This window comes from Erythrolamprus reginae, chromosome 5, assembly GCF_031021105.1.
Source record: "Erythrolamprus reginae isolate rEryReg1 chromosome 5, rEryReg1.hap1, whole genome shotgun sequence".
Classification (NCBI taxonomy): domain Eukaryota; kingdom Metazoa; phylum Chordata; class Lepidosauria; order Squamata; family Dipsadidae; genus Erythrolamprus; species Erythrolamprus reginae.
In genome coordinates this window covers 85,280,358-85,306,415 of record NC_091954.1, presented here as the reverse complement: position 1 = coordinate 85,306,415, position 26,058 = coordinate 85,280,358, and the positions used below count along the sequence as shown (strand labels likewise).

The 26,058-nt window shown below is 38.9% G+C and overlaps 2 protein-coding genes across 4 annotated transcripts in view; one reads left to right on the top strand and one right to left on the bottom strand.

The window, feature by feature from the left end:
- The window catches only part of PLS1 (plastin 1), a 58,469-nt gene extending 52,886 nt beyond the window's left edge, over positions 1 to 5,583 (bottom strand). Inside the window, exons 1-3 of one of the 2 annotated variants that reach the window (XM_070753359.1) lie at positions 5,446 to 5,574; positions 732 to 792; positions 267 to 607 (exon numbers count right to left, since the gene is read on the bottom strand). The gene's annotated coding sequence lies outside the window, so the exon portion shown is untranslated. Of the gene's footprint in view, positions 1 to 266; positions 608 to 731; positions 793 to 5,445 lie in introns of both variants that reach the window. The other variant, XM_070753358.1, reaches the window with a different exon arrangement.
- Positions 5,584 to 5,980: 397 nt separating this feature from the next.
- ATR (ATR serine/threonine kinase) overlaps positions 5,981 to 26,058 on the top strand; it is a 75,239-nt gene continuing 55,161 nt past the window's right edge. Inside the window, exons 1-13 of one of the 2 annotated variants that reach the window (XM_070753355.1) lie at positions 5,981 to 6,100; positions 8,503 to 8,594; positions 10,108 to 10,257; positions 10,730 to 11,604; positions 12,416 to 12,609; positions 14,862 to 15,050; positions 15,482 to 15,705; positions 16,590 to 16,742; positions 19,252 to 19,450; positions 20,703 to 20,959; positions 24,354 to 24,544; positions 24,629 to 24,729; positions 25,750 to 25,921. In XM_070753355.1, the coding sequence (XP_070609456.1) occupies positions 6,042 to 6,100; positions 8,503 to 8,594; positions 10,108 to 10,257; positions 10,730 to 11,604; positions 12,416 to 12,609; positions 14,862 to 15,050; positions 15,482 to 15,705; positions 16,590 to 16,742; positions 19,252 to 19,450; positions 20,703 to 20,959; positions 24,354 to 24,544; positions 24,629 to 24,729; positions 25,750 to 25,921 (2,856 nt within the window). In that variant the 5' untranslated portion in view covers positions 5,981 to 6,041. The remainder of the gene's footprint in view (positions 6,101 to 8,502; positions 8,595 to 10,107; positions 10,258 to 10,729; positions 11,605 to 12,415; positions 12,610 to 14,861; positions 15,051 to 15,481; positions 15,706 to 16,589; positions 16,743 to 19,251; positions 19,451 to 20,702; positions 20,960 to 24,353; positions 24,545 to 24,628; positions 24,730 to 25,749; positions 25,922 to 26,058) is intronic. The other variant, XM_070753356.1, reaches the window with a different exon arrangement.

Genomic DNA, 26,058 nt, shown 5'->3' with positions numbered 1-26,058 from the left:
ATAGTAATGAATGGCAGGCTTGCTTTGTATTCAATCAAAGGTTCACTTATCTTAAAGGGCCTATTTATACAGAAGCTGTGGGTGTGAGAGTTAAGAACTCTAAAGTAAAACTCACGCAAGGAGCATGGCGTAGCCTACAAAACGATTAAAGCTGTCTAAAAACAAGCCGTCCATTGGATGAACGGCCTTTCTTATAAGTAAAATGATTTTTTTAAAAAAATAAATAAATCGGTGCTACCTGTCGTACATCAAGGATCCGGACTCACCTGCCTGCCGCAGCCACTTCGCAGCTAGATTTCGTCGAAGATCCACTTTCTGAACTAAGCCTCGGAAAGTGCCACCGTCTACAGAACACCTGCAGGCAAGTCGCCGGTCCCTCCCTCGTATCGCTGTTGATTGACAGCTGTAGAAATCAGTCTCCTCGTCTTCCCGGCAGTGGGAGGCGGGTTTATAGCACAACCATCGCCGTTACAAAGGACGCTGGAGGAAAGCTGCTAGGGATCAAATTCCAGCCGCCAATTATCCCCATGAAAACGAAACTAATTAACTTGCCTGGGTGTTCTGAGCCGGCGACGAGTCTGACGAGTTTCTGACGGGTGGTTATTGCCTGATCCATTTATTGGGCAAAAAAGTAATGCGATTTTAAAAGTTTTACAGAGAGCGGGACTCCCTGATTACCATTGGTCTCCCCCCATTTATAAGAGGTCTGTAAGGGGCGTGCATAAACTCACCAGCGTGCCTACCGTCCCTGTCCTAAAATCCCCTTGTATTCGAAAAATAGCATGTACCCTGCTGAAAAAAATAATAATAATAAAGGGAACACTGAAACAACACAATATAACCCCAAGTAAATCAAACTTCTGTGAAATCAAACTGTCCACTTAGGAAGCAACACTGATTGACAGTCGATTTCACATATTTATTTATTTGTTTGTTTGTTTGTTTTGTCCAATACATAATAATACACAATGAGGGTTATAGAGGATATAATCAGGTAGAATGTATTAAAGGGGGAATAGAGGAGAAAATAAAGGAGTAAAATATAACTATGAGAGAATAGCAGAAAAAGTTATAGGTATAAAAATATAGGAGAGACAATAGGACAGGGGACAGTAGGCACTCGGGTGCACTTATGTACGCCCCTTACTGACCTCTTAGGAATTTGGTGAGGTCAACCGTGGATTGTGGTTGTGCACATTCAACTTTGTGCAGAACAAAGTATTCCATGAGAATATTTCGTTCATTCAGATCCAGGATGTGTTATTTGAGTGTTCCCTTTATTTTGTTTTGAGCAGTATATTTAAAACCATGTTTGCACTTATTATATATTCATATTAATGTTTATACTTTGCCTGTATTCATATACACGCTTGACAAAATTAAAGAATAAAATAAAAGACCTTTCCCCAGTTGGATAACCCCAAGATATTGGACCATCACAATTCCTACAATCTCCAACAGTTCTACAGAGTGGTGGTTGTGGCCGAGGATTTGGAAATTGCACTCCTGCAGCCCAATTGGGTAGACCCTAAGGGAATGTAGTTAGAATGAGAGCTGAGTTGACTACAATAATTCACTATGGTTTAGTTAAAAAAAAAAAAAGTTGCATTCACATTTCACTAAGCCTTATACAGTAGTTTGGTTTTGGTTTGATTACTGCATGAATCCAACCATTATGATTTGTACCACTTGGTATTGTAACTTTATGTGGAAAATTGTGATTCACTCATTTACACCATAAGTAAACAAATGACCATGGTGTGAATCAACCCCATAAAATGTACTGATATGTAGATAATTTTAATTGGAATGTGTTTAATCATTTTCTTAATCATATTAAGTTCTTGGATGGGAATTTCTGTAAGCTGATTTCAAATTCCAATTTGCAATAATTAGAAATGTAGTTCTCAAAGCTCAAATAGTGACAATGGTCAATAACACTCGGTGCTTGACTCATTACGTTGAACTAAGATAAAGTACCAGTACAAGCAATTTCATTAAAAATGCTGTATGGATTAAAATGTTGTGGCAACAGTAATTCAGATGGTTGGTTCCATCACATTTGACCATTAAAGGCTCTCAGATAACTTTGCAATCTCAGATTCTGATGAGTTCTGGAGATAATAATAATAATAATAATTGATTAAATTTATGTCACACCCAACTATAAATGACTGTTAGATGGAAATTCAGTCGTAGGGAACCCTAATAATGATGGTAAGTGCTTGCTCTTGGTCAGTGGTGAAAGCCATTTTTTTTACTACCAGTTCTGTGGGCGTGGCTTGGTGGGCATGGCAGGGGAAGGATACTGCAAAATCCCAATTCCCTCCCCACTGCAGGGGAAGGATACTGCAAAATTTCCATTCCCACCCCACTCTGGAGCCAGCCACAGGTGGTATTTGCCAGTTCTCCAAACTACTCAAAACTTCTGCTACAGTTCTCTGGACTACTCTGGATGCATGCACGTCCGTTCCTGTGCAGAAGCAAAATCTCGCATGGTCGTGTATGCATGCATACCGGTCACCAGAGCTGCACATGGAGCACACAAGTAGCAGCGGTAAGTAAGAACCCTGGCCTGCTTCTGACAAGCAAAGTCAACGGGGAAAACCAGATTCACTTAACAACCGTGTTACTAATTTAAGAACTGAAGCGATTCACTTAAAAAATGGGGTGAGAAAAGTTGTAAAATGGGGCAAACCTTATGTAACCATTTTTTCACTTAATTACATAAATTTTGGGCTCAATTGTGATCCTAAGTTGAGGATCCCCTGTATTCATCCCTCCTCTCAAAACATGCTTTGTGTGGGAACTGCAGACAAGAAGCATAACCCAGTAAACTGATAATAATCTTGAATCTCCAATGACCTACGCTAGGGTCCTCTTTGTAGATCAGCATTCAATACCATTGTACCAGACATTCTCTGAACCAAACTAAATCAACTAGCAACCAAGATGATTAAGGGATTGGAAACCAAGATTTACGAAGAGAGATTGAGGGAAGTGGGCATGGATAGCCTAGAGAAAAGGAGGGCCAGAGCGGGCATGATAGCAGTCTACAAGTATACGAGGGGATGTCACAGAGAGGAGGGGATCACTTTATTCTTCAGGGCACCAGAGGGCCGGACGAGGAGCAACGGCTGACCAAGGAGAGATTCAACATGGAGATAAGGAGGAACTTCCTGACTGTCAGAGTGATCAACCAATGGAACAACCTACCAGCGGACGTTGTGAACTCCAACACTCTGGACATTTTAAAAAGAAGATTGAACTGCCACTTGACTGGTGTACTATAGCAGTGTTTTTCAACCGGTGTGCCGCGGCACACTAGTGTGAAGTGAGACATGGTCAGGTGTGCCGTGGGGAAATTAAACATGTGTCCCCAAATTACAGCCTGCGTGCCAGCCGCCTCCATCCGAACATAAACATTCCCCTCACAATCCATCCAGCTATCAATGACAGGAAGAGTGGAGGCACAGGGAATGCTCACTGACCAATCACCTTCTAGGATTCATCCCGACTATTAGCAATGAACCAATAGCAAGCCGTCTCTCATCCACACCCAGGAAGGTCCCCGCTCAGGCTGCCGCGCACTTGTCATTGTGTGGCCACGGCAAGTAGTTGAAGCTGCTACTCCTCCCCATGGTCTCGATTTCTAATCGTGGTCAATACTGGAGGTAAATGTTTAACTATATGTATAATATGTACTGTGTTAGAGTGTCATTTTGTGTCATTTTGGTTGGTGGTGTGCCCCAGGATTTTGTAAATGTAAAAAATGTGCCATGGCTCAAAAAAGGTTGAAAATCACTGTACTATAGGGTTCCTGCTTGGGCAGGGGGTTGAACTCGATGGCCTTCATGGTCCCTTTCAACTCTAACAATCAATCAATCAATCAATCAATAAATAAATATACCTGAACACACTTGTAAGTGGATCACAAGCTTCCTAACAGACAGGAAGCAGCAGGTGAAGCTAGGAAAGATCACATCCGATACATGTACAATTAGCACAGGTGCCCCCCAAGGCTGTGTACTCTCACCACTTCTCTTCTCTATACACTAATGACTGCATCTCAAACAATCCATCTGTTAAACTACTGAAGTTTGCAGATGATACAATAGTGATCGGATTCATTTGAGACAATGATGAATCCGCATACAGATGGGAAGTTGAACAACTATCCTTGTGGTGTGACCAGAATAATCTAGAACTGAACACACTCAAAACCGTAGAAATGGTGATAGACCTTAGGAGAAACCCTTCCACCCTTCCACCTCTCACAATACTATACAACACAGTATCAACAGTAGAGGCCTTCAAATTCCTAGTTTCTATCATATCTCAAGACCTAAAATGGTCACCTAACATCAAAAACATCATAAAAAAAGCACAACAAAGAATGTTCTTTCTGCACCAGCTCAGGAAGCTCAAACTGCCGAAGGAACTGCTGATACAGTTCTACAGAGGAATCATTGAGTCTGTCATCTTCACCTCTATAACTGTCTGGTTTGGTGCTGCAACTCAACAGGACTGACACAGACTTCAGAGGATAATCAGAACTGCAGAAAAAGCAATTGCTGCCAACCTGCCTTCCATTGAGGACCTGTACACTGCACGAGTCTAAAAGAGGGCGGGGAAAATATTTACTGACCCCTCACACCCTGGACATAAACTGTTTCAACTCATACCCTCAAAATGTCGCTACAGAGCACTGCACACCAAGACAACTAGACACAATAACAGTTTTTCCCCCGAACGCCATCACTCTACTAAACAAATAATTCCCTCAACACTGTCAGACTTTTTACTAAATCTGCACTTCTACTAGTTTTTCTCATAATTCCTATCATCCTTTTCCTCCCACTTAGGACTGTATGACTGTAACTTGTTGCTTGTATCCTAAGATTTTTATTAATATTGTTTCTTCATTGTTTATTTGACTCCTATGACAATCATTAAGTGTTGTACCACATGATTCTTGACAAATGTATCTTTTTCTTTTATGTACGCTGAGAGCATCTGCACCAAGACAAATTCCTTGCGTGTCCAATCACACTTGGCCAATAAAATTCTATTCTATTCAATAATAATAATAATAATAATAATAATAATAATAATAATAATAACAACAACAACAACAACAACAAAACAGCAGCAGCAACAACAACAACAACAGAGTTGGAAGAGACCTTAGAGGTCTTCTAGTCCAACGCCCTGCTTAGGCAGGAAACCTTACAGATGGTTATCCAACATCTTAAAAACTTGCAGTGTTGGGCATTCACAACTTCTGGAGGCAAGCTGTTCCACTGATCAACCGTTCTGACTGTCAGGAAATTTCTCCTTAGTTCTAAGTTACTTCTCTCCTTGTTTAGTTTCCACCCATTGTTTCTTGTTCTACCCTCAGGTGCTTTGGAGAATAGGTTGACTAATCCAGTCATAGCTCCTTACCCGTATTCTCAGCACTTGAGCATACTTGGCTTTTCAGTTCTGATATTTTTTATCCCGTCTCTCCAAACGCTGTTTAGTGTGCATACTGATTTCCCCCCCTTAGAACTGCGTGCAACTCTTTTGTGTACTGATTAGCCTGCTAGGAAACAGCGCGGGTTTGAAGTATCGGAAGTGGTTTACAGTGACGTATTTCTGCATTGGACACCTATGACAACCGTATAGAAACAAAACTGGGAATAATTTGAAAAAAACCCCAACAACTACCGCATCACTCGTGCAAATTTACTAAACATACAACATATAACAATTAGGAAATAAACTCCGCCGAGTTCAGCGCAGGACGCAGATAGAATTGCAGTTTCAAAAGGCAGGCGCTGTGTATGACCGCGAGTTAATCATATGACATACGCCAATTATCTAATACGAAGCTCTCCCCGGAAAGCAATCAAGGGGTGTAAGCCAGAAAGACGAATCTCCTTTGTGGGAAATTTGGCTCAAACGAGCCGCCGTCCTTGAGTTTCCGGTCTGCTAGGAAAAGGGGTGGAGACAGCGAAGGGTCGAAACGGAGCTTGGCGGGAGACTCGGGAGAGTCGAGGATGGCTGACCAGGGGCTCGAAATGGCTTCCATGATTCCAGCCCTCCGGGAACTGGGCAGGTCTGTGAGGCCGAAAATCTTGCCTTCAGGCTCTTTCTGTAATCAGGGTTTCTTCCCAGGAGCTCGAGATGCTTCGTTGCATCATCGTTTGTCATTCCTGGGTCGTGTGGAAGTGCAATTCAGAGACTGGCAAAAGTGGGGAGGCGAACAATTTATGAATAGAATTGTAAATCCAAAGAACACCATTTGCTTTTGTTTTTTCCTATTTTTATCATGGGAATTTAATTTATTGATTACTTTTTTGCTGGCTTTTATTACACAATAGGTGTACTTTACTGTATATGTACACTTTTATGTATGTATATACTGTATACTGTATATGTAATTAATTTTGTCCAATACACAAAAATACACAATGAAGGTAGTAGAGGACACCTTCAAGAGAAAAAAATAAAATAAAATTAGAGAGGAATAGAAGAGAGTATAGGATAAGATAAATCAAAGAGAATAGAAGAAAGATAAAGGGATAGAAGAGAATATATATGGGATATAGGAGAAACAATAGGACAGGGGTCGGAAGGCACTCTAGTGCATTTATGCACACCCCTTACTGACCTCTTAGGAATCTGGAGAGGTCAATGGTGGACAGTCTAATGGTAAAATGTTGAGGGTTAGGGGATGATATTACGGAGTTCGGTAATGAGTTCCACACTTCAACAACTCTATTACTAAAGTCGTATTTTCTGTCACGTCCAAAAAACCCCTTGGCTTTTGTTTTTTCCTAGCCTAGAAAAACTTCAAAATTAGCACATTTCATTGTGCTAATATTTTAATTCGTGGGAATTGAATTTATTAATTACTATACTTCTTGCTTGCTTTTATTACACAATAGGTGTACTTTACAGCATGTGTACACTCTTCTCTCACATCCTTTTATTTCCTTTAATGAGCAATAAATGATTAATAATAATAATAATAATAATAATTATTATTATTATTATTATTAATTAGATTTGTATGCCGCCCCTCTCCGGAGACTCGGAGCGTGTGCCACTACCCAACTTTCTGAGAATTTAGTACATTGGAGGGCCTGGATGAGACTTTAGGAAGAGTACAGAGAAGAGCAACAAAGATTATTAGGGGACTGGAGGCAAAAACATAGGAAGAATATTTGTGGGAATTAGGTATACGTATCTAGTTTAATTAAAAGGCTTAGGGATGACAGTGTTCCAATATCGAAGTGGCTGCCACCAAAAAGAGATCTACATATTCTCCAAAGCATTAGAAGGCAAGACAAAAAGCAATGGATAGAAACTATACAAGAAGAGAAGTGACCTAGAATGAAGGATAAATTTTCTGAAAGTTAATCAGTGGAGCAACTTGCCTCCAGAAATTGTGTTCCTTCAACACCTGATGTTTTAAAGAAAAGATTGGACAACCATTTGTTTGAAATGATATAGGATTTCCTGCTCCAGTAAGGGGTTGGATTAGAAGACCTCCAAGGTCATTTCTAATAATAATAATAATAATAATAATAATAATAATAATAATAATAATAATTTATTAGATTTGTATGCCACCCCTCTCCAAATACTCGGGGTGGCTCACAACAATAATAATAACAATGCTATAATGGAACAAATCTAGTATTAGAACAAATCTAATATTAAAAACATCTAAAAACCCCATCATTTAAAAACCATGCAACACACGCATGCCATACATAAAACATAAAAGCCTGGGAGAGGTGTCTCAGTTCCCCCATGCCTGGCGATACAGATGGGTCTAATTTCTAATTCTGTTATTCAGTTTGGGATAGATTTTTGAGGGTCTTATGAGGGTCAATAGCCTATGAAAGTATGTTATATGATGGATAAATATATGGCTAGAGCATCCTGTATTTAAAACATTTTAGAATAACTTTATAGATTAGATGTCATTTAAACATGTGAATAGGGTGTTATTCTCAATTGAGGGGCGCATATGCACAGGGAGAGGCCAGGAAAAAGTGAAATGCACAATTTAATTGTAAGTACTGATTCACAAAATAATTGATAATAGAAGCATACTTCACATTGGTAGTTTGGTTCCATATGTTATTGAAGAATATGCTTTTGATATGTTTCACAAGCTATTTAAGATTTTGATACCGTGAACAAATTGCTGTTGACTCAGAATTCATTTTCTAAAACTAGAACTACTTTCTCTAAGAGACTTTGAGCAAAATTATATAGTGTTTTAAATTCAGCATTTTAATAATTGCACTGCTTTAAATAGTTAATATTATACCTTTTATTTGTTTACTACATGTTCAAGCAACTTGATAGTCTACAATTATATGTGTGTGTGTAAATTGTATACAGTATATCACTATTATTCTGATCTGGGACAATAATACTGGATTTCAGTATAAGAGATAGCTTTTTTTGATAACATAACTTTTAAATGCATCTTTATTTCAGTGCTACACTAGAAGAATATAATATTGTGGTACAGAAGCCAAGACAAATACTCTGTCAGTTCATTGATCGAATTCTTGTGGATGTAGATGTTGGTAAGTAAAGTTAGTAAATGGCCTAGATTTAAAAAACTCAAACTATATGTGATTTCTATTACATGTTATTCCAACCCTAAATCTTGGTCATGGACAAAAATCTCTAACATTAGACAGTCTTATTATTCACCCATACAACAGAGGAGAGAACTAGATAAAATATTCTGTGTTGCAAAATGAAATACAGTATTAACTTTCACCTTAATAAAAAAAATTCTTAGATAGGGATTGATTAAAATATAATTAAGTCATTTTTGGTCAGTCTATTTATGCTTTGTTGGGTCATTGTACTTTGAAAGAAGCACTTCCTACAGATTGTCCTCACTTGTTGACCATTCTTTCAGTGATAGTTTAAAATTAAAATGGTATTACACAAACAGATTTATGACATGCCTGGAGTCACATGATCCCACGATTGCGATCTAGGCACTTCATAACCTATTTGCACTTCCCATTGGTTATCAAGCACCCTGTGATCATGTGATCTCCTTTTGCAGTCTTCCTGGGCAGTTTTTCTAGAAAGTCATTGAGGAAGCTGGCAAGGAAGGCACAAGCCATTGCTGCCTGCCCCCAGGACTCAAAAAGGTCTGTCCCAAAATCCAGATTTTGGCTTGGAGTGTTTGCAGAGAAAAGAGCCCCCTTTAAAGCAAAAGGGCTGCCTGTCAGAGGGATTCAACTCCAGAGGGATTCAGCTCTCTGTGGGGCTGAGTCCTTCCAGCAGGCAGCTGTATCTACTTGGAGATTGCTTAACAACCACAACTCCAATGTTGGTTGTTGACCGAAACAGTTACATGATACCTTGCTTAATAACCACTTCATGAAGTGATCAAAATTTCTGGTCTCAGTTGTGATTGTAAGTCAAATACTACCTGTATTTTATTTTCCTGTATGACTTCTATGAGGAAGAAAGGAAAAGAAGCAGTATAGCTTATGTGAGAAACAAAACATTTATTTATTTAACTAATTAATTAATTAACTATTTAACTATTTAATTATTTAATTGATTTGCATGCCGCCCCTCTCTGTAGACTCGGGGCGGCTCACAGCAGTAATAGAAAAACAATATACAATACAAATCTAATAATTAAAACTAAAAACCCATAGTTTAAAAAACATGCACACAACATACCATACATAAACAATATAGGCCTGGGGAAGTTATCTCAGTTCCCCTATGCCTGATGACAGAGGTGGGTTTTAAGGAGCTTATGAAAGGCGAGGAGGGTGGGGGCAATTCTGATCTCTGGGGGGAGTTGGTTCCAGAGAGTCGGGGCCGCCACAGAGAAGGCTCTTCCCCTGGGTCCCGCCAAACGACACCCGGAGAAAGCCAACTCTGTGGGACCTAACTGGTCGCTGGGATTTGTGCGGCAGAAGGCGGTCCCGGAGATATTCTGGTTTAACTTCAATAAATCCCTTTGTACAGACTTGTTATAGAGATCCAAGAAATTCTACATTTTTCTTGAAATAGGAAATAGATTTTGAATTTCCTGTTTAGATTATGCTATCTTTTTAGTGGCTCTGGAACTTATGAAGAAGACTGAATCTCAACCAAGTTCTGTAATGTTGCTTGACTTTATTCTCCATATCATGAAATCATCTCCACTTGTGTTTGTAAATGCAACTGGACCTGATCAGCAAGATGAAACAGAATCCAGCTGTATTGGTGAGTTTATGGAAACATAGATTATTGGATCTATAATTCAATAAATTATAGCACATTGAAATGTGAATTATACATTTTATATCAGGCCATAAATAAACAAAAAAAGGAGCTGAAAAATGGTATTCTTTAATCTTATATATACTCTGAAATGATTAATATCCTTCTAGAATCTCAAGTGAAATACATTTTATAAATATTAACATCCAAGTTTGAACAAATGGATTTCCTTTGCTTACCACATATCACTTTCCAATTTCCCTTAGAAATTCCTTAATTTTTGAGAATGAATATGAATTACAAATTAATGGAAAGGGAAATAGCACAATTAATTGAGTTACCGGATATAATCTGCAAAAATCCCAAAAATCAGTAGGTGGCAGCAAGAAGATTTAAAAAGAAACTCTTATGCCCTGGATTTTTATAGTCCTAATTAATATTATGATCATAATGTTTTCTTTTTTCCTTTCTTTAGAATTCAGCAATTGGATAATAGCAAGACTTTTGAGAATTGCTGCAAGTCCAAACTGCCACATTTTACATGAGAACATTAGTAATGTCATTTGTTCTTTACTCTGCCTTTTCAGAGTCAAGAACTGTGTCTTGTTTAACTTGGCAACAAAAGAACTGCTGTATCTTCTTCAAGATCTGATTTTAATCCATGAAAAAAATATAGAAACGATTTTGACATGGCCTGCAATTGTCAGTAGATTTTCTTGCAATTCCACTGCAAATCTGGGCAATTTAAGTTCTGTTCAACTACAGTTAAATGGAATGAATAATGTGGAATGCTTGGAAACAACCTCAATAAGAATTCTTACTCATATAGTTTCTTACATGTTTTTCAAACCACAAGATATTATCCTTTTTGGAATAGGGTGCTCCCTTTTGGACTATGGTAGTCCTAAAGTTAAAATTTTGACTATGGCATTTTTAACAGAACTCCTAGAACTTGGAGGACTTCCAGAAGACCTAGCCAATAATTTCTTTTCATTTCTATTTGGAATTTTGCAATCCATCCCTGTACTGGATTCTACAAAGCTGGAATTATATGAAGAACCACTCTTAATATTAGTGAGAACTTTATTTCCTTTTCAAATTAATTCCCATGAGACTTTTGAACCTATTTATCTAAACATACTACTGGAAAAACTTAATGCATTGTTTGAAGCTGATGTACTCAGATTTCTCCAGTCTATGAAGATAAAAGAAGTATTATGTCACATACTACAGTATTTCTTGATGTATGTCCCAGCTGGATATGAATCTGCTGTTCCGGTTAGAAAGAACTATATTAACAACATTTGCAGATTTTTCATCTCATCAATTGGATGCCAGATAGAACAAGAGGTAAGTGTTATTAAAAGGCTGACAAAGGTTTTCCATAAAATTCTGACAAATTAAGAGAATTATTTTGAGGAAATCATTAGATTTAGTATTAAGAAGGAGCTCATTTTCTCCTATCTCTAATGCCATCAGTTTTTGTGGCTATAGCTTCTGTTGTCTGTACACACACAAGGAAGAATAACTGAAACATTTTAGTGGTCTAGATTCATGAGTTTAAGTGTAACCTCAGTACAGTGTTCCCTTGATTTTCGGGGGGGGATGCGTTCCGAGACCGCCCGCAAAAGTCGAATTTCCGTGAAGTAGAAATGCGGAAGTAAATATACTATTTTTGGCTATGAACAGTATCACAAGCCTTCCCTTAACACTTTAAACCCCTAAATTACAATTTCCCATTCCCTTAGTAACCATTTAGATTATTACTCACCATGTTTGTTTATTAAAGTTTATTAAAAAAATTATTAAAGGTGGACGAAAGTTTGGCGATGACATATGATGTCATCGGGTGGGAAAAAACGTGGTATAGGGAAAAACCGCAAAGTATTTTTTAATTAATATTTTTGAAAAACCGTGGTATAGACTTTCCGCGAAGTTTGAACCTGCGAAAATCTAGGGAACACTGTATAAGATACTTGATTTAGTAGAATTTATAATTGATTGGTAGGTATTTAGCTTAAAATTTTAAAATGAATAAACCTGTTTGCCTATATAATCAGTAATTACAAGGAAGTATATATCAGATTTTTATGTCTTTTTATCCTATTTAAATATCTATTAATTTTATAAAATGTTATATAATTTATTCTTTTTGATAAAGTATCTGCTGAGTCCACTCTATGTAGTGTTGAAGACTGTGGTAGCAGAAATCATTCAGGAGCTGCAGTGTAGCTGTTATCCAGAGACTTCTGATACTGATGGAGGAAGTAGTAGCAGTAGTGATGATGTCCCACAAAAAAGGCTTCGTTTATGTTTATCCTTAAAACATCCTAAAAAGTTGCCAGCGCCACCAAAGTAAGTAAATGGTAACTTTTAAGGACCAATCTTATTTTGGGATCTATTTTGAATATGCTTCTTATGTCCAGTTCCTTCTGAATCTTAATAGTGTTCTCTAAGATGTTTGTTATGCTCACTAGAGTATCTGTAGATTTGATTGACATAATTTTTAATCTCTCATCCAAGTTTTTTATAAATAGTTGTACAAAGTTCTGTTGCACACCTCTGGGTGTCTCCCAGTTTGGTGTACCCTTGTTACATACAATTTTTCAATCAATTGTATTTCCATCTAATAGTAACATAGTTAGCTTCACATTTTGCATCTTCTCTACTAGGACTTCAGGACACTGTCAAATGCTTGTTGAAGTTAAGATATAACTACTGTATTTCAATGGTCAAGTAAACTCATCACTCTACCGAAAGGAAGATAAAATTGCTTTGGCTTGAGCTGTTCTTCATAACTCCTGATAACATTTTTGTAAAATTTATTCTGTATTAACCTTAAAAGAAATACATTTCATACTTTTAAAGCACCTGTATTTCGATTTCTTATTCCAGAGTTCTTGAAAAAGAACTAATATTTTAAAGTTAATCTGGATCATCTAAATCATATTCTAATACTGATAATAATTCAGATTTCTGGACATTTCTAATGCATCTGGATAAAACTTCTTCATTAAGTAAGGTTTTATTTGTATATAAAATCCACATTCTGGCTGCAGGAACTCAGATGACTTGAGATTTTACTGGTAGTACTTTGATTTAAGGTATTAGCATCTATAATTGTTCTTGGAAATTCAGTTTGTTGTGCTGGTTAAGGCATCAGGCTACAAACCATGAAACATGAGTTCTAGTTCTACATGTGGCACCAAAACCATTGGTGGTCCGTAGAAAATTATTTGCATTTTTTATATTGCACTAAATCAGGTCCTCAAATTACGGCCCCTGGGCCAGGTATGTGCAATGAATACTTACGTTGCTGCATAGAGTCTCCCCGTTCGGGGCCTTTTTGTGTAGTTTAGAGGAGGGCAGAAATTCTGACTTGAGGGTTTGCTTCAGCGTCCTGGTGCGGGGTTTTGGGCAAAGACTAGAGGGAAGTGCCAGTGGTGGCGAAGAGCCGGAGTGCCTTATTCCAGTGGGACTGTATCAGGCCTGAAACAGGATGACTATCTCAGCCCACTGAGCCTCCAGGCATTGGTACCTGGCCTTGCATCCTTTGCTTCGAAAGCCTATGCTCATAGTCCTCAGGGAGGTGCTTCTGCTGGTGAGAGATTCAATTTGAACTGAGCCAGTTGTTTTGCCAACTCTTTCTCATGGGGGCTGCTTACGTGGACCAGGTAAGGAGGGCAAGGAGAGGCCAATGAGGTGCCCCTCACTGTGAGTGACATCAAGTTGGCCATGCCCACCCAGTCACGTGCCCACCTAGCCATGGCTAGCCACGCAGTCATTAGATCATATTAGTGGTCCACGGGATTTAAAATTATGAATTTAGTGATTCCTGAGATCCAAAAAGTTGGAGATCCCTGAGCTAGATCACATTGGGTCAATCACTCTCAGCCTTGGGAAGAATGCAATGGTAAATCCGGAGAGGGGCAGCATACAAATCCAATAAATAAATAAATAAATAACTTCTGAAAAATCTTGGCAAGAAAACTGCAGAGACTTATCTGGTTGCTGCCTGCCAGGAGTCAAAACTGACTCAAAGGAAGCAATAAAATAAAAATCCTTAACTGCCCCAACACATAAAAAAAGATTATCTGCTATTTTCAAATTTATTACCCCATAATATACATTTTTCATACAGGTAAATACAGGTCAAAATTTTATCTCTGTCCCAACCTTTTCTTAATGCATCCTGGAACTTTTACTCTAAGAAATACAATAGAACAATGGCCAAAAATGGAGCCAAACTCTTGTCATGATTTCTGAGAAGTCACACAATAATTTTCTAATTCTGCCCATAGTTTTTTTCATCATGTACTCCATAAAGAAACAAACATCTAAATATACTTAAAAGTAAACTTAAAAATCAGGACAATTAACACCATCATTCTTATATACAATATATAAGGTTGTCTGATATTAATATGTTTATTTTGTTTCCTTAAACATGTTTATTTTGAAATTATTATTTATTTATTTATTTATTTATGGTATTTATTTATGGTATTTATTTATTATTATTTATTCATCTAATTTCCAAATATTTAGTTTTATAGTAAACTTATCATAAAATGCTGTAAAATGGTATCTAAAATTTTGATTTATAGGCCCCATGTCATGAATATGAAAATGAAGAGCAAGTTGTGGAATTTGATATGCCAGAAGGCAGACTCTCTGTTGTCGCTTTTGGAACAAGACAACCTTCCAATGGAAGTTGTGCAAACTTTAGAAGGAATTGCTTTAATAGCTCAACTGGCTGCAATGTGTACAGTCCATTCTAGAGAAGATTTCAACAGGTAGAAGAATTCAAGTCCATTTCTCTTTATTTGAACTTTACAAAAACATCTGAAGATATTTCTGAAATTGTTTTTGTAAATACCCACATGCTATTGCTTCAGTTAAGCTTGGGGGTGGGGGGTTACAATACGGTATCAACTGTCTTACCAACTAGGGGTTCTCTAAAAACCTGCCCACTGCTTACTGGTAGGCCAGCATTTCATTTTGCAAACAAACATGATGTGGTAGTGGTCTTCCTTCTATGGTGTCAAGAAATGTATAACTTGGTAGAAATAGTTTTTAAAGATCTTGATCAACTGTAGTTTTGATCGGCTTGTTTGTGGACTCAAACATTTTTTGATCTCCATTTCTGAAAAATGAAAAATTTGAAATGTTATTCATTACACTCTTTCAGTGACCAGTTTTATTTGTGTTTTTTTTTTCTTAACAGAGTAGATCATCAAGTTGATCATGTGAGCAATTTATATAGTCAAGAAAATGGCAATGCTTTAGAATCAAGAGAACACATCCAGTTAATATGGACTTCTTCAGAATTTATCATGAGAGCAATTAGAGTTTGTTGGAAGCTTCTGGATCCTGCTTCACTGGTAACTGACCTGGAGCCAGTGATTCAAAAAGTGGTGAAAATAATTGATGCCTTCCTTTATATGCAAGGTGAGATATCTTTTTAAAATATCTTAAAAAGGGGAAATAGCCATTTTGATGATGGAAATAGGGCAGCTTACTGGAGCTGCTTTTGCAACATATTTGCATAGTATTGAATTTCCAAGACTATCATGCAGCAAATTTAAAAAGGAAAAGAGGAAAGTGTAACGAAGTATTCAAGCCATGTCTGTACCAAGTATTGGATGGAATGTTAGAAAGTACATATTAGGTTATACTAGAGGCATTGTGACACATTATAGTACCTGCCCATTAGGTCCCAGAAAACGGGAATGGCAAACCACTTCCATATTTTATTTATTCGATTTTTATGCTGCCCTTCTCCTTAGACTCAGAGCGGCTTACAACATGTTAGCAATAGCACTTTTTTAACAGAGCTAGGCTATTGCCCCCACAATCCGGGTCCTCATTTTACCCACCTTGGAAGGATGGAAGGTTGAGTCAACCTTGAGCCAGTGATGAGATTTGAACCGCTGACCTTCAGATCTACAAGTCAGCTTCAGTGGCCTGCAGTACAGCACTCTACCTGCTGCGCCACTCCAGCTCATATTGCCAAACTGATTACAGTACCCCTACATTCATGCATTCAACTAATTACCAAAAGTCAAACTTGACTTGGGAGGCTTTAACCTTAATTCTCCCAATAGCTTGACTTATTGGAGCCTAGTATTAATTCAGTACCTGATAATATCCAATTTACATATCCTCCGAATTTCAAATTTGACCATTATCTTTTAATGTCAATATAAATCTTGTCACAAAAATATAGTCTCCCTACAAAGTTAAAATGACCTGATGCTGTTCTCTTGTTAATGCCTTTACTTCTTGTAAGTCATCAGTAAAAGTGTGTGTACATTTCTTCTACCACTTAAAAGTTAAATTCCAGTTTAACGACGAAGTGTTTGACAACTTGTTTGGAATACTGTCTTTGCCATGGATTTCCAACCATTTAGATGACTTTCCATCCATGTGTCTTGGCCTTAATTTGGATCTTTTGGCCTTGAGTCAACATCTGACAAGACATTTTAGTAAGTAAATAATTCTTATCATGTTTGAAATTTAGTTTATTTTCTCACGTTTTTATTGTTCTGTCTGTTTCCTAAGAGGTGATTTTTACAAACTGCTTTTATTTAATCTAAATATTTCTAAATGTTTTGCTCTCAAGATCCTTCCCATTTTAAAAAATCATGGTGGATCCTAAAAAGAGCTTTTGGCTATATGAATTATATTAATACTTATTATATTAAATATTAAAATCAATGCATTCATTCAATTGTTATTTATTGACTCATGTAAAAAATAGTATCAAATCCATTGGCTATTAAGAAATACTTTACTTGAAAAAGGATGCCACAAATAAGATCTGATCTTGGATCAACATCAGCCATACTTGTGAGGAATGGAGATGTAATCTAAATAACCAAGAATTAATGGTATTTAATAAATTACATATTTAGAAAATATTTTTTCTACTATGAATGCAGAATTAAAAGACCAGATAATTGCAGAAAGTACACTAGTATAATATGTTTTATTTGTCTATCTGTGTAGTTTAAACCAGTGTTTTTCAAGTCTTCGGAGAAGGGCGGCATACAAATCTAATAAATAATAATAATAATAATAATTATTACAGTGATCCCCCGGTTATTGCGTCCCCGACCATTGCAAACAGGGTAATTTGCGATTTTTGAACCCGGAAGTCAAAACACCATCTGCGCATGCGTGCCCCTTTTTTCTATGGGCACGCATGCGTAGATGGCGCCCGGCAGATCAGCTGCTGGGCGGCTTCCCTGGGTCTTCCCCCTCTTGCTGGCGGGAGGGCGAGTGGCGGGCATCAGCAAGGAGTTTCCCCACCGCCCACGCAAACTCCTCGCTGCCGCCCGCCCTTCGCCCGCCCACGCTGTTCATTCTCGCCGCTTTCCACCTGAGTCCTGAAGCGAATTCGCTTCAGGATTCAGGTGGAAAGCGGCGAGAGCGAGCGCTAGCGAACGGCTTGTCCGCTGCTCGCTCGCGCGTCCCGCGCCCACGCCGTTCATTCTCGCTGCTTTCCACCTGAGCCCTGAAGCGAATTTGCTTCAGGATTCAGGTGGAAAGCGGCGAGAGCGAGCGCTAGCGAACGCTTCTCCGCTGCTCGCTCGCGCGTCCCGCGCCCACGCCGTTCATTCTCGCCGCTTTCCACCTGAGCCCTGAAGCGAATTCGCTTCAGGATTCAGGTGGAAAGCGGCGAGAGCGAGCGCTAGCAAACGGCTTGTCCGCTGCTCGCTCGCGCGTCCCGCGCCCACGCTGTTCATTCTCGCCGCTTTCCACCTGAGCCCTGAAGCGAATTCGCTTCAGGATTCAGGTGGAAAGCGGCGAGAGCGAGCGCTAGCGAACGGCTTGTCCGCTGCTCGCTCGCGCGTCCCACGCCCACGCCGTTCATTCTCGCCGCTTTCCACCTGAGTCCTGAAGCGAATTCGCTTCAGGACTCAGGTGGAAAGCGGCGAGAGCGAGCCGCCTGCCTGCCCGCTAGCGAGGAGCCGAAGATTGGGGGCGGCGCGGCTGTTTTAAAACGGCGCCGCCGGCATGGGGGGCTTCCTAGCAGCCCCCCAAACCCGGGTTGGGGGTCCGGGGGGTGCTGGCAAGCCCCCCATGCCGGCGGCGACATTTTAAAACAGCCGCGCCGCCCCCAATCTTCGGCTCCTCGCTAGCGCTGCGGAAGTAAAAACACCATCTGCACATGTGCAGATGGTGTTTTTACTTCCGCAGTGCTACTTCGCGAAAACCCGCTCGTTGCGGGGGGTCCTGGAACGGAACCCTCGCAACGAGCGGGGGATCACTGTATTATTATTATTTTCAGTTACGCCCTCCCCTAGGAAGAAGTAAACATTTTGCGCCCCACCAACTCTCCGCTGGGAGAATTGTTTGCAATATTCAGCACGTTTTCACTGAAAAAACTCAAGTGGCTTATCAGCACGATTGGGGTGTAATGTGTTTAAGTGACACCTTAATTCATTTCGCTTCATGCTGTCCGCTGCTAACATTTTTAGACACAGTAAACATGCCGGTCTTTCCTCGTCTCCCACTGTAGTCACAGTGAAGCTAAGCGCCACATACGCTTCATCATATTTCCTCATCTTAGCTTTTGGGAGACTTAGGCTTGATTCATTATCTCCATCTCTCTTCTCCTTTCTTTTCATCTCTTAAATATTTTTCCATGGTGTCTCTTAACGCTTGTTATATGCACTTCATATCTCCTGCTCTGTGCTGTGTGCTATTGGTCAGTGCAAAACCCCCCTACTCTCTGCAGCAAAAAAAGCATGTTCCCCTGGGTCACGTGCCCCCCCGGCATTGCTCCCCACCCCTCCAGGGGGGGCCCACCCCACTATTTGAGAAACACTGGTTTAAACTAATATCATATTCTTAAAAAAACTAACTGTAATGTTTATGAATCTCTAACAGTATTTTGTGATGGTATTTAATTTTCAGTGATTCACAGAACAGAGTATGTTTACAAGAACCAACATTAAATTAATTAGTTTTCTTTATCTTTTCCTTTAGCACCAGAAATTTGTTCCAACTGTGTGTTTCTTCTTTCTCTGCTTCCAAAGAGATTGCATCTGAATTGGAGGAATACTGTGTATGAGCACGCACTCCAGAGTCCCCATGAAGCTGTCAGAACTAGTTGTATTAAAGGGTTTCCTATTTTGCTTCACCAGTTAGGCATAGAAGTCTGCGCCACGTTGCCCACGTGTCTTTTGTATGTACTATTTGATAATTCCAAATACAGTTGTTGTGGTGAAGAAGAATGTCTTTTTAAATACAATAGGATGAAAGTAATAGCAGAAGAATGACCATATCACAGGTTCCTTTCGAAGAGGTGCAGTTTTAAACTACTATGAGAACTAGGGAGGAGAATTGGACTCTTCTCTATACTTCTTGTTCAGGGAAGATGATATTCTTATTTAGATTTACTATGGGATCTATATAACATTTTGGGAAAATAGTCTGAGAAGTCATGCTTTATTGAGATTTATATTGAGCTCTGATAGCATTGCTAATTTCTACTGTTTGACGCTAATTTGTTTTGAGTTATGGGTAAAAATACAAAGCCACTTTCTATTCTCCAATACTTTTGGTAGCTATGACAAACGAAGTTTTCTTTCATCTTTTCTCATAAAATCTAGATAAGCTACACTAGTTTTTTACTAAATTATTTGTTACCACATTTATCTATTATTTTGATTTTAAAAAGGAAATATAAAGACAGGATTTAAAAAAAATGAATTCGTTACCTCATTTATCTATTATTTTGATTTTAAAAAGGAAATATAAAGAAAGGATTTTTTAAAAAATGAATCTTCTAAGGGTAGGGTTCTGCAGGTTTAAGAAATTGAAGAGCAAGGATTTGTTAAAATTTAACATGCACATGTATGTGCAGCAGGCATGTTTAAGAGAATGATATAAGTTGCTACATATATGCATTTGTCTTGGCAGATAAACCTACCTGTATGCTGCAATTGCTGCCAGGAACTTTGTAATCTAACTAGGAAACTATAACTATTGCTTTCTAAATAACATTAGACTAAGTTATCATAAAGAATATACTGTGTTTTGAACCAGTGATTCTCAATCTTTTCTTTACTGCAGGCCCGCCTTTAAATACCTTTTGTGGTCACAGACCACCAAGACTTAACTAAAGGTTTAAATCATAACATAAATCATTTCTTCAAGCCTTCACGGACGGTCTGTGATACTGTGGGCCCCCAGGGATCCGAGGAGCACAAGTTGACAACCAATGTTCTAAATTAGTGCTTAATATATTTGAAGGCTGTTAGTTTTCTAGTTCAGATATTTCAGGAAACTATGATTGAGGAAAAAGGGAGCAGATGTACTGCATAAAATATTTCTACATATTCTGACTTGTAACTAGTTAGGTTTAACCATTTGAAAATTATGACATATAGTTGTACAGAAAATTACAATTGAAACTTGTTTTATTTTTATTCCAGAGATCATATACGGGATGAATCTTTACTAGTTCAGAAGACGTATGCTGGTATCATTGGAGATCTAGCTTGTTGCCTTTCTGGCAGCTTTAATTTAAGTCCACCCTCAGCTGAACTTGGTAACCAGTTAAAAATTATCAATAACCTCTGTAGCAGATTTATTGTTACTTCTCAAGGAGAAAAGCAGACAGTAAAAGCCGATGTGTTTCAACCTTTTTTATATCTTCTTGAAAACAATATACCCAGTCCAGTAAAGCTTGGTAAGTTACTTAAAACAAACTCTTATTGGTCTTTCTTTTCCTAACTTAATGTTATTTCATGCATACTTCCTTCTTTAATAAGCAAGAATTTATAGATTGGGAGAGGTCCTATTTAGTAATATAAAGTCACCCATGTTTGCTATACAGTATCTGACTTCATCACCACACCCAGTCTTTTGCATTCCTTACATAGTAATAATCATTCTGTGGGCATGGAACATTCCTTGATAGGCATATGGATGAGTTTAGACTTTCAGCTTTTTTTCTATGTTTACTTCTGGAAACCCTGGATTTTTCCCAGGCATCCTTGTTGTGGCTAAATCAGCACTTCAGTATATCTGAGATGTTGCTCAATGATAGAGCATATACTTTGCTTTCAAGACGCCCCAAATTCAATCTCTAGAGTCTCCAAACACAAAAAGTAAGACAGCCTGAAATTTGGGGGAGAGAGTGTAAGGGGTTCCCTTCGCCCTATTCCTTTTCCTGTAGGAGAGGATTTATTTTATAAAAAATAAAAATTATTTAAACAAAATTGGTAACTTAGATACCTTTGTGTCTATACTTGTTATGTATATCAAAGTTGTTATTATTATTATTATTATTATTATTATTATTATTATTATTATTATTATTTAGATTTGTATGCTGCCCCTCTCCGCAGACTCGGAGCGGCTTACAACAACAAACAACACAAATCCAATAGTTAAAAACAATTTAAAAACCCTTAATATAAAAACAATCATACATCTCATACAGACCATACATAAAGCAGAGAGGGCCCAGGGGAATCAATTTCCCCATGCCTGAGGACAGAGGTGGGTTTTAAGGAGTTCCCCAACTGTTTTAATTTTGTGGAGGGGTGTGTGTGATTCTGTGCACACACTCAGCTGCCACTGTTGCCGCTTGATTCTGAACAGTTCACAGCCCTGTCATGGGCTGTAGCTTGGGGCTTGGCGACCCTTTATGTTTATAGTGCTACCTCTACTTACAAACTTAATTCATTCCAGAAAAGTTTGTAAGAAAAAGCAATTTTTCCCATAGGAATCAATGTAAAAGCAAATAATGCGTGCTATTGGGGAAACCACAGGGAGGGTGGAGGCCTGTTTCCTCCCAAGAGATTCCTAGAGAGGCCCCACAGAGGCTTCTCCCCGCCTTTTCCGGTTACAGTTTCAGAGGCTCGGGTTCGTAACTGAAAAATGGTTCGTGAGAAGAGGCAAAAATATCTTGAACACCCGTTCATATCTAGAAAAGTTCATAAGTAGAGGCGTTTGTAGGTAGAGGTGCCACTATATAATTCTAAGGAGTTTTGTATATAGGTTCATTTTTCCTCCCTCCCCATCTATCTTTTTTTTAGCAGGGCTGAATTGCTTACATCAGTTTGATTTACAATGTTTAATTATCCCTGTTTTTCACTGCTTTCCAACATTTGGAGGACAATCTTCAGTCTGAGCTTTAGCCGAAATTGGACTCCCCAAGAATTTTGACTGATTTTGTGGCTGACTGGCTTGTCTGGATCTTTCAGCCAAGTACTTGTTCTCCCTTTTTTGGGGGGGGAGAGCCAGTGTGGTATAGCAATTAATGTATTAGAGCAGTGAGACCTTGGTTTTAGTCTTCCCTTAGGTACATAAGCCAAAGGAGTAATCTTCGGCCAGACACTCCCTCTCAGTTCTAATCAGTGCAGTTGGCTGATATACAAAACCCTTGTTACATCATACATTGATTACGGCACTGTAAGAACTAAGTGAGGGCAATGCAAAGCAAGTGAACCTGCAATCATGTGGGACAAATGCTGTGCAAATCAACTGTTTGCTACCTTCATATGCTTTTAAGTATTTCTAAGTTTCTTAATCTTTGTTACCAGCTGTCTGCTGGTTACAACTTAGCCTTTGACTGCCTGTATATCGGATTCAGTGCCCACTTTTTCTATATCACCAGTTGCACACCACACTAAGGCAAATTATCCTGCTCTTTTCCTCCTGTTTCACATGCAGCTTTCTCTCCAAACCACAAAAGCAAACTCCCCTTTCAACCCAGACTACTACACTCAGGTGCAAAAGAACTTTTTTTTATGGTTGGAATAGAGCTGTATTAATATCTTAGTGGGGGGGAAGGAAAGAAAACGGGAGGGCTTACACTGACTCCTAGGAGACTTACCTTTCCACAGTATGGCAAAAGTCTATCATGTTTGCTACCTGCAAGAACTTCCCATTTATTCTTCTGTACCAAAAGGTTGATAGAAATGGTTGTTTGCAAAATGTGATGCATGGCAGGTTTCTGATTTGAAAAATCAGCCTTTGCCAATTGAGACCAATAATTTCCACAGTAATACTGAGGTCCCCAAAATGAGTTTTTGTTTCCCCGAAAATAAGACACTGTCTTATATTAATTTTTGCTCCAAAAGTTGTGCTATGTCTTATTTTCGGGGGGTGCCTTATATTTCTCAAATAAGACAAATTCACAGGCAGAAAAGCTGACACCCCCAAAGAAAGTGTACCGTACGGTACAGTGATTACGGTACAGTACCTGTCAGTATGGCACACACACACACAAACGACGGCACTTATATGGTACAACAGTATACTCCCGCTATTGCAGCTTCCGGCCACCAGAGGAACTACAGTCTACGCACTGTAGTGGAGACTGTAATGGCGGTGAGACAGCAGCAGACTGTGTCTGCTGTACTGGACGGTACAAAGCGATGGAAGGGGCCAGCAGGGGACGCCACATTATTACGGTACCACTATGAACAGCTTTGAATGGTACCTTATGTTTTTCCACTGTACTGTATGTAAACTTGACTACGCCTTATTTTTGGGGGGTGCCTTATATTAGCAAATTCTGCAAAACCTCTGACATGCCTTACTTTCGGGGTACGTCTTATTTTCGGGGAAACAGGGTAGTACAGGAGATGTAGCTGCCTTTCCATTTAATCAATGCTGCTGTTGTAGGAAAAACAAAAGGTTGCCTCCCCTGATTCAATGATAAATTGCTGGAGTGAATCAAATTCCATTGCCATCTTCTTCCCCACCATCCGCTCTTCCATAAGAACGATCTGTGGTGCTGCTCTTGTAATGTAGTGTAAATGATTTAGTCATAGAAAGTGTAAAGGGAGCATGTCTTTGCCTCCAAATCTAACACAGGGAAAAGTAGCGGGATCTGATGTTGCATGTTGATTCAGGGAATTTTGGGGCAAAAATAAATGTGATGGTACAATATGGTCAATTTAACATTTAATGTTATGAATTTAATATCTGGGTTTGGAGACCTGAACCTCAAGAAATAAATTGTAGGCTAACCTAATAAACAGAAATGTATTTCATTGTAATCCTTTTATGAATAGTATTTTGTTTAAAAGTGGAATGTGCTTCTATTTCTCTTTTATATCCTATTTTAGATTTCATAAAGAACATTCCTCTATTGTGCAAACATTTGGACTTCAGAAATGACACATTGAATGTAAAAACTGTTGTTGAAGCTTTCTTAAAGCTGTTGGAAGATCCAGATAAAGATGTAAGAGTGGCCTTTAGTAATCACATCAAATATATATTAAATGCTTCAGACTGCGAGGAAGAATTCATCAAAGAGGTGAATATATTGTGTATTTTGAGACAGCAAAGCATTACGTTGTATTTGAAGCAATGACTATAATACTTTTATTTTTTCCTTCAGTTGTTTGTTTCCAGAATGAAAGAGGCTTACACAAATGCAAAAATGTCAAGAAATAATGAGCTGAAAGATACGCTGATTCTCACTACAGGAGATATTGGAAGGTGATGCTTCTTAATAGATTTTCTTTGGCTGCATTTATAAACATTTCACCCAAAGAAGACCTTACAAAAGCAATAAAAGCAATAAAAACAGCTCACATAAGAGAAACATCTTTCAGCTGTGGCGAGGGGGGCATTTGCCCAGGTTCACCTGGTGCACCAGTTGCGGCCCTATTTGGACCGGGAGTCACTGCTCACAGTTACTCATGCCCTCATCACCTCGAGGCTCGACTACTATGACGCTCTCTACATGGGGCTACCTTTGAAAAGTGTTCGGAAACTTCAGAACATGCAGAATGCAGCTGCGAGGGCTATCATGGGCTTTCCTAAATATGCCCATGTTACACCAACACTCCACAGTCTGCATTGGTTGCCGATCAGTTTCCGGTCACAATTCGAAGTGTTGGTTATGACCTACAAAGCCCTTCATGGCATCGGACCAGAATATCTCCCGGACCGCCTTCTGCCGCACGAATCCCAGCGACCAGTTAGGTCCCACAGAGTTGGCCTTCTCCGGGTCCCATCAACTAAACAATGTCGTTTGACGGGACCCAGGGGAAGAGCCTTCTCTGTGGCGGCCCCAACCCTTTGGAACCAACTCCCCCCAGATATCAGAGTTGCCCCCACCCTCCTTGCCTTTCGTAAGCTCCTTAAAACCCACCTCTGTCGTCAGGCATGGGGGAATTGAGACTTTCCCTTCCCCCTAGGCTTATAAAATTTATGCATGGTATGTCTGTAGGCATGATTGGTTTCTTAAATTGGGCTTTTTAAATTAACTTAAATATTAGATTTGTTTATATTGTATTATTGTTGTTGTTAGCCGCCCCGAGTCTACGGAGAGGGGCGGCATACAAATCTGATAAATAAATAAATAAAATAAATCTCATTTTAGTTGCCGGGGAAATGAAACGTTTAGCTGTTATATTTGTTTATGGGTAAGTTAGTATGTGTTGTTTTCCCATGCATTATCTTGTATGTTAATATTACATTTCCTTAATGTTGATTACCATTATCCTTTATTAGGTCAGCAACAGGAGATTTGGGACGCTTTGCACTCTTGCACCTACTGCATTGTTTATTATCCAAGTCAGCATCTGTGGCAGGATCAGCATATACAGAAATCAGATTGCTGGCTTCTGCCAAGTCTGTAAAACTGCAGGCTTTTTTCAGTCAGTATAAGAAACCCATCTGTCAGGTGAGAATTTCAAAAATGGGTCAAAACATGATAGGGCCAAGCATGGCTGCTGCTGTGGCGGGAAGTGGGGATGGTGTGAGTGGTTTGTAACTTTTCCTGGCAGCTTCTCCTTTAATTTTGTTGATGGAAAGTTGGCA